Genomic DNA, 13,026 nt, shown 5'->3' on the forward strand with positions numbered 1-13,026 from the left:
ATCACGTCGTGTTTGAACGTGGCGGCGCGATACCAAGCAGTACAGCCCAGATAAACTTTACCTGTAGCTAGCAAGCTAGTCTCACTTAACTGTAGTTAAAAAGGAAAAGAAATAGCAGAGATCATATTTGTAAGCCGGCATTAAATGGCAATTAATGTCTTACAAAGTCTGGTATATTTGTTCAAAGTGATCAACAACGGTTTTTTATCGCGATAGCCCATGACTGCAATGGTAAGTCCAGCAAACTGAACGCAGCTGAGGCTAACTAAGCTAATACACGTTAAGTAGCTCAAATGTGTGGCATGTTTTCGAGTTTACCAGGACATATTATTACTATTATTATTATTATTATTGACATTTATTGGTACTCGTGCTGTGTTTTATTGTTGTGTTTGTGTTACAGACCTGTAAATTAAGTGGCCTTTTCAGCATTGGCGAGGACTTTGAAGATGAGGTAATAATCAGTAAATATAATAACACCTGATTTTATTTAACTGTCGTTTCAGGCTGCTTTCTGTCACATAATGGTCCTCCTGTTCCCTCGTAATCCCACTGTGTGTGTGTGTGTGTGTGTGTGTGTGTGTGTGTGTGTGTGTGTGTGTTTCCCAGGACCTGCTCGAGACAGACTGGGCTTCCTGCTCCGTGTCTGGACCAGCCAATGTGGCAGCTGCTGTGTCATCCTGTGCTCTGCGTGCCTCCTCTGTTACTCACAGAGAGCCGGAGAAAATTTGCCTCCAGCAAACTGGAGAGAGATCAGCTGCCCCGTGCAATGGCACAGCATCAGAGAGCAGCACGCACACTACTGCTACGGGACAAACTGTTGCTTTGGGGTTGAGACGGCTCTCATCTTCCTCTCATTCCCGCTCTCCTCTCCCTACTCCTTCTCCCACGTTGAATAACTCTGAGCCAAATCGGGCAACACAACAGAGTCACGCTCACGCTAAGGGGCTGCCGAAGCCCTGTGTGGCTCAGGATGACTTTGATGACTGGGATGTTGACCTAGCAGACCTGGAGGAATGTGATGGCCAAATGGGACGGATGCCTGAACCTCCTGCTCCACGTGCACCCACAGTAGAGCCTCCAGCCAAAATGCTGCGACCCTCGACCTGTGGACAGACTCAGACACTACCTGTTCGGACAGTGAGGGAGCTTAGCGCCGCATCCAAGACTTCTAGCTCCACTGGTCACAATTTGGCTCCTTTTCCACCTGTCCAACATCCAAATCCATGTCCTGCTTTCCCATTAGCCCCTCCACAGAAGTCTGACGTTTTCCGTGGCTTCACTGCAACTTCTCCAGCCCTGAGCTCTTTTTCCAGGACGGTTAACAAACCTCAGCAGCCACAGAAAACATGTACAACTCCAAGACCCTCCTCTCAGCCCCGCAACCTCTTTGATACAGTCTCCCCGGCACCTCCTTCCTCCCCCTCTCCCTCTGTGAACTCTCATCCTCTTCACACGCCAGTACTCACCAATCGCCTGGTCCAGCTAGTCTCTGCCTCCAATAAGCTTCCCAAGAAGAGGCCTCGCTCAGAGCCACGCCAGCCCAGGACCCGGCGCTTCCCTGGTCCAGCTGGGCTTCTGCCACAGCAGGTTGGTCTCATGTGATGCTGATGCACTCTCTCCTAATCTGGCTTTCTGCAAATGAAAGCACAAGCACGGTCAAGCCAAGGCAAAGATGCCTGAGTAGAACTCAGAAAGAAAATGAATTAGTTATGTGTTCTGTTTTGGGTTTTTTTTTGTTTTTATTTCCCACCTTGCTGGCATATAGTGATTTAAATTTCCTCTCTCAGCCTCAGGGTCAGAACCTGGATGAGATTGTGGTTTCTGTTCCTCAGACTCCTGCGCATGGGGCTGTGGCTCGACTACCAAGTCAGGTAAATAAAGCAGGGTTTTTTTTTCCCATCTTTTCTATCACTGTTGCACCTTCAAAAGCAGACGAGATTACAGAAAAGGCTTGAAAATGCCAGGTGTCCACACGGTGTGAGGCCAGTAAATCATGAACAGATTTTGTATTGGCCACATGGAGGCAGCGGAAATGAATGACTAAAACAGCACTGACACCACCTTATGAGCTGACATGGAAAAGAGCTGCCTATTTACACATCCAGCTTGTTAATAGTCCCCTGATGTCAAGTGCAGTATTCTCTCACTTTTGCTCTCCTGAAGGAAACATCTGGCACATCAGCTGCTTAATGCTCCACTCTGTTCAACAGCTAGTCTACGTAGGACGAGTAGCTGCCTGCCAATTTGTGCATTGTTTGTACAGGATGCAGTACTCTACATAACACTATTTACAGTTATTTGTGTGAAATATTAATTAGAGCCACTTGGAAGAACCAGCAAAGGTCAAGAATTCCATTTATAGTGTCGCTGTATGTTTGTGGGTGTAAAAACTTTATGTTAAAGGCTTCCAGCTCACAGACTGAGGAAGAAGAGTTCAGTGGCGGTGCCTGGGCAGCGATGAAGATGGAGATGGGATTGGATGAGAGGCATCCATCATGTTTCCTGCACTCCTACAGTGTGGTCATGGTGCTTCGCAAGGTGAGCTGACAACGTCGTTACACAAATGGAGAAGAAGTCCCACTCGTACTGTTTATTCAAGCGCTGTCTAATATTTAGGTCAAGCCTCTTTACAAGTTACGTGTCTTCACACCACAACGGCCCGTTTGCCGCCGTTGGAGGTCTATTGGCATAATCAGGACAAATGACGGCGCTGTCCTGGAGGTGTTGTGTAATTATAAACAGTACGATCGCTCATCAGTCACACTAATGGGGACTCTGCTGTCGCTCTCCTGTAGCTGTGTGTGAAGGGCCGCCAGTGTGAAGTAGCTTTGAGTGGCAGTCATTTTGAAACCTTACACGGTTGTTTCTGCTGTGTTTGCTTGTCACTGGCTCCATTTAACAGGAGCAGAGTCGGTGGCAGGACGCTGGATAAGCTCGCTCAGGTTAAGCCGTTGACGTGAATGTCAGCTTCCCCAAATCCTTGTTTTTCGTGAATAAACAAATGACCACACTGCCTCAATGTGTTCTAACAAATGCAGTGTAAAGAAAGGTTGATCTCAAGAGGAAATCCTGCTCACTGCTGTGTATTTACTTCCATCAGTATATCTTCGTAACACCAGATTTGTGTCGAGGGTTAATTTAAAAACTGAGGTTAATCAGTAGGTTGGTACACTGGAGAAGATTTGATATCATTTGTAAAGTTTCTTTCAAAGCATCAGGTTATCATAGATTATCGGAATGACTGAACACTTACAGTTTATCTAAAGTAAATAAGGCTGGGTTTTTAATCCCGTGCAAACACTTGCAGACAGCTGTGGACATCACAGATGATTAGTTGTTCCTATTCCACTTGAGGGACGCTTGCACAGCTGGCGACCTTGCAGTTTTGGCACATTGGAGGGCACATGGATGTCCACATGAAGAGATTCAAACAGACCCTCGCATTCTAGTTGATGTCAAAAGTATTACACCCACATGAGGCACTTTTAAGCAACTCCAAACCCTGTACCTTCAGCACTTGCATTTTGTTGGATAAACAAGCGTAATTCTGCCCCAGAACCTCAAAAGATGTTTTTTTTTTTTTTATTCATTTATGGGTTTTTTTTATCTTTGTGGGAGACGAGCGTGTTCTTGATTTGTGTGCACAGCCAGCAGTTGTCTGGGCTTGCACTTGCCCACTGTACTACCAGCCAATCAGCCCAGCTAGACCTCCGGTCCTCTGACTCTTCCCATCGAAAATGTAATAAATAGTGCAGGTGGTAGGCTCTTATGTGAAAAGCCCATTATCCCTGATGTGCTGATAGATTTAGAGCTTAAATTTGAAGATTTAGAAAAAGAATCTGAAATTGCACACAAGAGTTCTTAAAATTCAGTATCCAATTGGAGCACAGAACATGTGTTTACACAATTAAAAACAAACAAACAGTTGATTCGGTTATTTTCTTATAATACTAACATTAAATCTATATGTGAGTAAAATGTGTGCCATGAAATCAGACTGTCATCACACAATCCTCAGCTGAATTATTTAGCTTCCATGTTTTTCTTAACACTTAATTGTGTTCTGTTTTCTACTGTATTCAACATAGAAATGCTTCAGACCCATTTTACAAGAAAGAATTTGATATTTTTGCTTGAACCATTACTAAAAAGATGAATGATCAACTTTTTATATTTAATCTGTTAATCCATTAATTATTTAGCAATATTGTTAGCAAAAGTTATCGTGTGTGTGTGTCTGTGTGTGTATTTTCCCTCTTCTTGTTAGGCTGCACTGAAACAGCTGGTCAGAAATAAAGTTCCAAACATGGCTGTGCTTCTGAAGAGCATCGTCCACACGCATACTGATGCCAAGGCAGTGTTTAAGGACCCGACAGGTAACAGACAAACCCAGACACACTCAGTCTTAAAATAAATACAGGGAGTGCAGAATTATTAGGCAAATGAGTATTTTGTCCACATCATCCTCTTCATGCATGTTGTCTTACTCCAAGCTGTATAGGCCCGAAAGCCTACTACCAATTAAGCATATTAGGTGATGTGCATCTCTGTAATGAGAAGGGGTGTGGTCTAATGACATCAACACCCTATATCAGGTGTGCATAATTATTAGGCAACGTCCTTTCCTTTGGCAAAATGGGTCAAAAGAAGGACTTGACAGGCTCAGAAAAGTCAAAAATAGTGAGATATCTTGCAGAGGGATGCAGCAGTCTCAAAATTGCAAAGCTTCTGAAGCGTGATCATCGAACAATCAAGCGTTTCATTCAAAATAGTCAACAGGGTTGCAAGAAGCGTGTGGAAAAACCAAGGCGCAAAATAACTGCCCATGAACTGAGAAAAGTCAAGCGTGCAGCTGCCAAGATGCCACTTGCCACCGGTTTGGCCATATTTCAGAGCTGCAACATCACTGGAGTGCCCAAAAGCACAAGGTGTGCAATACTCAGAGACATGGCCAAGGTAAGAAAGGCTGAAAGACGAGCACCACTGAACAAGACACACAAGCTGAAACGTCAAGACTGGGCCAAGAAATATCTCAAGACTGGTTTTTCTAAGGTTTTATGGACTGATGAAATGAGAGTGAGTCTTGATGGGCCAGATGGATGGGCCCGTGGCTGGATTGGTAAAGGGCAGAGAGCTCCAGTCCGACTCAGACGCCAGCAAGGTGGAGGTGGAGTACTGGTTTGGGCTGGTATCATCAAAGATGAGCTTGTGGGGCCTTTTCGGGTTGAGGATGGAGTCAAGCTCAACTCCCAGTCCTACTGCCAGTTTCTGGAAGCCACCTTCTTCAAGCAGTGGTACAGGAAGAAGTCTGCATCCTTCAAGAAAAACATGATTTCCATGCAGGACAATGCTCCATCACACGTGTCCAAGTACTCCACAGCGTGGCTGGCAAGAAAGGGTATAAAAGAAGAAAAACTAATGACATGGCCTCCTTGTTCACCTGATCTGAACCCCATTGAGAACCTGTGGTCCATCATCAAATGTGAGATTTACAAGGAGGGAAAACAGTACACCTCTCTGAACAGTGTCTGGGAGGCTGTGGTTGCTGCTGCACACAATGTTGATGGTGAACAGATCAAAACACTGACAGAATCCATGGATGGCAGGCTTTTGAGTGTCCTTGCAAAGAAAGGTGGCTATATTGGTCGCTGATTTGTTTTTGTTTTGTTTTTGAATGTCAGAAATGTATATTTGTGAATGTGGAGATGTTATATTGGTGTCACTGGTAAAAATAAATAATAATAATTGAAATGGGTATATATTTGTTTTTTGTTAAGTTGCCTAATAATTATGCACAGTAATAGTCACCTGCACACACAGATATCCCCCTAAAATGGCTAAAACTAAAAACTACTTCCAAAAACATTCAGCTTTGATATTAATGAGTTTTTTGGGTTCATTGAGAACATGGTTGTTGTTCAATAATAAAATTATTCCTCAAAAATACAACTTGCCTAATAATCCTGCACTCCCTGTATGATGATTCATTGTGAATCAATTACAATGCTCGACTCTAGTAGAGCACTTGAGCCTCAAAGCAAACTTCGGTAGGGAAAAGAAACAGGAAAGCGTGTTAACTAGTGCTGAACCATGGGAGCAGAGGAGCTGCGAGCTTTTTCCTGCACATTTGACATTTGCTCACTGGGAGCTCGCCTGATTGAGCTCCACGAGGTACGAGAGCAGAGTTCAGCTATTGTAACACGCTTGATTGCGTACACACATGTACACACACCCCGTCTTGCCCAAACAGCAGGACGCCTCTTTCTTCCCACCGCTCGTTTCCTCTCCCGCTCTTTCTTAAACCTTTCCCCCCACTTTTGTCTGCTGCACCTCTAAGCTGAGTCGGTTGCCATGGCCCCCAGAGAGCAGCCACATGAGGTGAACTGATTATCATCACTCAGGAGTGGATGTTGCTCTCAACACCAGACTTAAGTGCTTATTAGTGATTCAATTGCCACAGATTGGCATCAGTAGTGGGCGGGTATTAAGTGCTTCTGACACCACAAGAAACTGTTTGCTTAGTCATGTGACCCTGACCTGCTGGAAGGTTCTTTGCTTTTTACCCAGCAGACAGTGTTATCTGAGAAGCTGCTAACAGCGCACGCTTAACATCCACTAGTGCTGGGGGGAAAAAAACAAGCTGAGGAGAAATTAATCAACATATTAGTATCTTAATCATTTATCATTAACAAAAAATATTGGGCTTTCATCATAATGTGTGTGTATGTATAAGTATGAAAAATGGGGATTCAAACACTTGCTTCTGGTGAGTGATGAACTCTTTCATGTCGCTGCCGATCCCTCGAGCCTCCATTTGTGGACTTTTTGCAGTTTAAAATGGGTAAAATATTCCTAATGTGTACATAAACACGACTCGGTGCGTATGACAGCAGTCTGGTGGTGGAAAAAAACGGAAACACGGATCTTTAGATCACGTTCTTGACAGCAGAGTCTGCTGTGGATTTAGGTGTCATTCTGAGCTTCAGGAAAGTTTTTCACTATTTTCTGATATTTTTATATTTGTATGAAAACAGAAGAACCATATCTGGGAGATGCTGATGAGGATCTTTAGATGCAGCTTAGCTGTCTAATAAACATGCAGTTTTATTCTTATGAGTTTGAAGAAGGAAGCTGTGGTGTTAAAAGGTTTTTATTCCAGGCTTGTTCTGAAGCTCTCAATACAATCTCGGATTTATTCAGAGTGACACACTGTTCATATTCTTCTTTTTTTTTGGCTTTCCTGTTGTGTTTTTGATTTTGTTTTTTTGCCCAAACCGTTACACTAAATATGTCAGAAAGTTTATGGAAATGTGTGCAAAATGCTGCTGTCTCTGGTTTCTTTTGGAAATTTCCGTCAAACGTGAATATTTGAATCCTCTTGGGTTTGAATATTTACCCGGAATAATCACATCACAAAGTGTGGAAAAAGCTTTCCTACATTGTTAGAAATGTGGATTGGCTTGCAAAACTTTGGGTTACTGTGAATAGCTAGGCATGTAAAATGTGACCTGATTCTTCCATTTATTTATTTCCATTTATTTTTTATTTTTTTAAATTTCACACTCAGTTTCCTGTTTTAGTTTCAAAATGGCCAAAAAAAGGCCCAAAGCAAATTATGGGGCATCCTAGATGGTCGACTCTTAATAATGTCCTTTGGTGTGCATCACGGCATGGAGAGACTTTTGGTAGAGACCTTTCTCTCTGTTGCTACTGCAGAAGGTATCTGTGCTTATGATTGTCTGTTTTTGTCCTGAGTTTTGTTTGTTTTTTACAGAGATTATGATATTTTTTGTCTTCAGATTTTGCTGGTAATGAGTATAATCCAGTCTTGCTTTTGCTAAGGAAACTTTTCCAAGTGCTACTCGCTGCTGCACCCACCCTTTCTACGCCTCATTTCAACTTCATTAGTCAAATTTTTGGTTCCTAAATGAACCAAATGAACATCTAAAATGCTTTTAGATGTTCATTTGCAAAATTTCAACTATTTTTCAGACAAAGGAGTCTGCTGTGTCTTCCCCAAGGTCTTTTGGTGTCACATGGTGATTTTGATATGAATTTCTTGTAATTAACATCAACTTGACCTTGATCTATTAACTGCTGGCTCTTTATGAACTGAAGAAACGGCTAAATGAATACACTTTGCTGTCATTTTGGAGCCTTCTCCTGCTTTGTCGGCATGAATTATTTTAACTTTCAGTGCTAGGCAGCTGGAGCTCGTAGCTAATGATTGCTGGGTCAAGGTTTCAGAGTTGGCAGAGCTGGTCGAGTTGGCAAGCAGAGTATTCATAAATCCTGCAAATTTGGATCACTTGAGGGGTTTACGGAGTTTCCTGTGGCTCAAGATACTTTTTACCTGTCTGAATTACTGCTGAACACACAAACTGCTCAGGAGCCGGTTATGTTCCAAGTTTCACTTTAAAATTGAGTACAAGTGCAGTGTTTTCACTGATTGTTTTATTTACAGCCTGTTTTAAGCGCATTATAGATTCTCTGCTTTCCAAAGATGTTTTATATGTGCACACTGTTAAGTTGCACCTTAGTAAAACCATTGAATGAAACGCTAATTGTGCATTAAATTCTCACAAGACTGTATTCGTTAATCTGCTGTCGAGTTTCTTTAACACTGCTGGAACGGCCACTATTAGAATTATATTTATTTTTACCTGGTGCTAAATCTCTGGTCTTCAGTATCATCTTAACTGCAACAGTGTTGCATTTTACTGTTATTTTTTTTAATGTTCTTTATCTATTTATCATCACCTGATAAGCTCTCTGATTGTAGTAGGGACGCTCATAGGGATCGTTTTGTGGATAAGAGTCGTGATGTATGTAATGCCCGGTTTTATGAGAGCGTCACACAGGGCGGGAAGCAGAAAGCCTGGCGTAACAGTGAAAGGTTTTAGGTTTTGTTGAGCCAGCTACAGCAAAAAAAGCCTGGCTGTGTTGAACTTCCCTTGGAGTAATACTCCTTTGGGTATTATATAATCTGGTAGCAGCAGATTAAAAGGAATCTTTCATCTTTACCTTTATGCTGTTTGGGGGTCAGTTTGTCTTCTACTCAAATGTGAATAGAAGGAAAAGAAATTCTGACTGGTATCTTTTTGTGAATTCTCCATGTTTTCTTCTTATCTTGTGCAAATGTGCACACTCACATGCACATTAAAGTGAGAGCTTTCATGCCATTTCATTGAATTATCAGACTTTTTGGTGGTTGCCTGTCCAGAAAATAAAAAAAATTATTGCTAGATTAATAAAAAAAGAAGGTAAATAATGAAGCGTTTCATACATTTTGATCATAAAATGCAGATTATGGATAAAAACATTTGTATTCAAGAAGGAAAGTGAAAAAGTGAGGATGTGTTTATGCAGCTAAAATGTATCTTTTGTGAGAAGTTATGAGTAGTTGTGTGTGTTTAAATGTTTTTTGTACTTCTTTATAATGCTTTGGACTGAAGGGGAGATTCAGGGAACTATTCATCGGCGTCTTTTAGAGGACAGAGCAGAGGAGCTTAAGGTCGGGGCTGTGCTGCTGCTCAAACAAGTAAGGCATACCGCCCACAATCGTATAACTATAGTGTTGTATCTGAGTTATACAGTGGTTACAAATCAGTTTCTTACTTCTGTGAACAGGTGGGTGTGTTTTCCCCCTCCCATCGTAACCATTACCTGAATGTAACTTCCAATAACCTGCTGAGGATCTACGCTGCTGATGGAGTCAGTCTGACCTCCACTCAGCTTCCCCCTCTGGTCCTGGTGAGCAGGATGGCTGCTGCTGAAAATAAGATTAGCACGTCTACATTCCAAGAAATACAAAAACATATTTACTTTTTTTCTTTTTAGATATATGTCCTGTCAACCTGTCATCAGTCCCTTTGAAACATATTCATTCTTTTCTAGGAGCCGATGTTGCTGTCACCCACTCAGTCTCCCGGTGTCCTTCGGGAGCCAGTTTCCTGCATGCAGCTGATGTTTGATGAAGAGGATGACGAGGGAAAAGATTGGGAAAGACACACAGAGCGAGAGGGAGACCCTCGAGCCCCTGTAGACAGTGGCAGAGGCTCCCTGGAGCGTGGTGGGAGCACAGCACCACAGGAGCCAAGCTGGGATGCAGGTGGGGCACATGCAGTAACACTTGCAGACAGGGAGAAAAGAGCTTAGTACAAACAACACTTGTAGAGAAGCAGAAGAGAGATTAATTCTTCTCACATCGTGAGCTCGCCTGCTGTCGCTCTGAAATATAAGGAGTTATTTTCCGAATAAAACATTAATGATGTTTGGTCATTGGCATTTGACTGCAATTCTGAAACCCTATCAGTCATAGCCTGATTTGTTTTTAAACTGTTTTTGTTTGTTTTTTTGTTTTTTTTTGTCTGATGAGCAAATATTTATCTCATATCTAAAAATGATATGATGCAAAAAGGCAAGCCATGTTTAGGATTCTTAGTCCCAGAATTTTACCTCAATTTGCCTAAATGACAAACACAGTGACTGTCTTTGGAGGACAAATCCTAAGAAATCCACAGCTGAGAATTTCCATGCAGAAATGTGAAATGTTAGCATCTTAGGCTGATCAACATCTAGCTATGGTCTAAAATTCTGGAGCGCAGTCTAAAAACCAATAATAGCAATGACATCCAGTGGTCACAGGGGGTGCTGTTTGAGCTCCAGCTCCTCCCGCCCACGTGTTGAAAGAACAAACTGAATTGCTTCCAGTGGTCACAGCAGCTCACTGCCTCGATGCATGCGAGCAGGAAAACTGGATTAAAATGCTATATTCAAACTGTTTATTCTACAAATCCGTTATGATGCCGTCATGGCCTTTGATCTGGCATCACCATCAAATCACTCTTTGCATTTTGCATTTGCAGCAGCACCTAATAAAAAATGCATTGCTTTGTTTTTCATCCAACTGAGTATTAGAGCATTACAAGATGAAACCAGTACCATGTGTGTTTTTTACTTAATAACTAACCCCTGATGATTGTAGTTGAAAAATTGCAATCATTGCTGTTTTGTTTTTGTTTAATCAAATGTCTGAGGCATTAAAATACTGTCTCATGTGCTGACCTGTGTGTTTGTTGCACAGATGATGACCTGGATGAACTGCTGGGAGAATTGCCCGAGGATGCCTGCAGCCTATGATGGAAACTTCACATGAAACTTTACAGACTGTCTCCCAGGACTTGCATTATGACTGACTCACCTTGCACTTCTACCCTCATTTTCCTTTTGAGTCACCTTCTAAACACCGAAATACTGGTGAAACGATGTACATGTTGTTTACTCAAAACTGTTTCAGATCTGTTTATAAATACAAACAGAGAATAGTCTTGAATTAATTTGTTGTAAGTGTGCCGATGCTTTGTATCACCGATAATTGATAAGTTGCTCGTTAGTTCCAAAAATCTGCCTCTTTTGATTTCATCTACACATCCTGTGTTCTTGTAGCGACTTTGAGCCTCTTCTATGTGCGTATTAGAGATGTTTCCCTTTTTGTTTCATTCTTATTCATTGTACCTGCTCCACTGACCTTGAAATGGAAGACTAATCTACACAGCATTGATTTACTAATTATGCAAAATGAAACCAAGGTGAGGCTGCGGCTGTTTTCCAGTTAGTTTTCAGTTTCAAAGTGGACTGGATGATTTTTTTTACGCTGCTTGTTTACGGTGCATTAAGAGGTGTATCAGAGGTTTTTGGCTTGGGATTGCGAGAGGTAGTCTGAGTCCCATGTGGTTTCCTGACCTAAGCAGTGTTTACCCAACTGTGCAGTGCATCAGGGTGGAGTCGTACTGTGACTAACAGGCTAATATGGTGGCTTTCCCGACATCTCCTCCTCAGATCCAGACTTCTTCAGCACTCCTGCCTGAGTATAACAGATTCAGGTTAATCCTCATCCTCGTTCTCATTTTGAGTATGATGCAGCTGCTCAAATTGCCTGGTTTAAGTTGAAAAGCGAGAGGGAGAGAGAACAGGGATGATGAAATGGGTTGTATTTGCAGTTTTTCAACTTAGCCGTGTGGCTTAAATAAGTACATTTACAGTGCAGTCTAAGTATTTGGACAGTTACACATGATCTGTTTGCACTCTGTTTCTGCACGTTGGATTTGTAATGGGCCAGTAAATGAGAGGAGAGAGTAATGATTTTCAGTGTAAATGTAAGGCTGATTACATTGTAGCCTGTCACTGCCCTTATGGATTAACTGATGTTTCTATCCAGACGTGATGTCCTCCTTCGATTCATTTATACTGACTTTATAAGGCAGGTTTGAGAGTGTGATCAGCGGCTCATCCAGAATAAACAGTGTCCTTTCTAGAAAGTAATCATACTGTTCAGCTTTTTGCTTTTAAATTGTTATATTGCCATTGCTGAGTATTGATCTAAAACCCTTAAACTCAGTTTGAAAACTCAGTCACCACTAAAAATATAAAACCCATTGATTCATTTAAATGTAAATAAGCATATTTGAGTAAGTCAAATTTCATTTAGGGTCTTTAAGATCAGCAGCACAAAGCGCTTCATGACAAAAATGCCAGAAAGTTCTGCAAAAGCACGTTTAAAAAGATGAGGTTTTAGCTGATATCTAAGAGATCAGTCCACAGAGCTCGGGGCTCTGTGGGGGAGAGAGTTGCAGAGTCTGGGCCACTGTTGCAAAACTCTTTGCTTTAGTTCTCAGGCTTATATGATGCATAGCCAGCAGCCCCTGATTACATGGCCTCTGGGATGATCTGGAGATGTATGCATGTAAGAGTTCACTCGTGTATGCTGGTGCTTCTCCATGCAGAGCTCTGAAAGTCAAAATCAGAATCTTAAAGTGAAATCTGAAGTTAATGGGGAGTCAGTGCAACTGAATTAGTAACAGTGTGACATGTGAGTACTAAGACTTCACCTTCGCAGTGATATTCTCTACAACCTGCATACTATTACTGTAAGGCAGTTTATACACTGTACTGTGTGTTTATGCTACCCATTCAAAGAACTATAGCTGCCAGGCTACTTTTTGAGAACCAGTCCACTGCACG

At 42.0% G+C, this 13,026-nt stretch overlaps 1 protein-coding gene across 1 annotated transcript; it reads left to right on the forward strand.

Annotated features, from left to right (window-relative positions):
- The first annotated feature begins 5 nt into the window (after positions 1-5).
- Positions 6-11,342, forward strand: hrob (homologous recombination factor with OB-fold). Its single transcript, XM_082529054.1, has 10 exons — positions 6-231; positions 404-454; positions 610-1,590; positions 1,791-1,874; positions 2,407-2,541; positions 4,271-4,379; positions 9,459-9,544; positions 9,634-9,756; positions 9,901-10,114; positions 11,090-11,342. The coding sequence occupies exons 1-10, from the start codon at positions 220-222 to the stop codon at positions 11,143-11,145; spliced, it is 1,851 nt and encodes a 616-aa protein (XP_082385180.1). The 5' UTR covers positions 6-219; the 3' UTR covers positions 11,146-11,342.
- The last annotated feature ends 1,684 nt before the right edge of the window (positions 11,343-13,026 follow it).

This window comes from Aulonocara stuartgranti (genome assembly GCF_965226115.1).
Source record: "Aulonocara stuartgranti genome assembly, chromosome: 4".
NCBI classification, from domain to species: Eukaryota; Metazoa; Chordata; class Actinopteri; order Cichliformes; family Cichlidae; genus Aulonocara; species Aulonocara stuartgranti.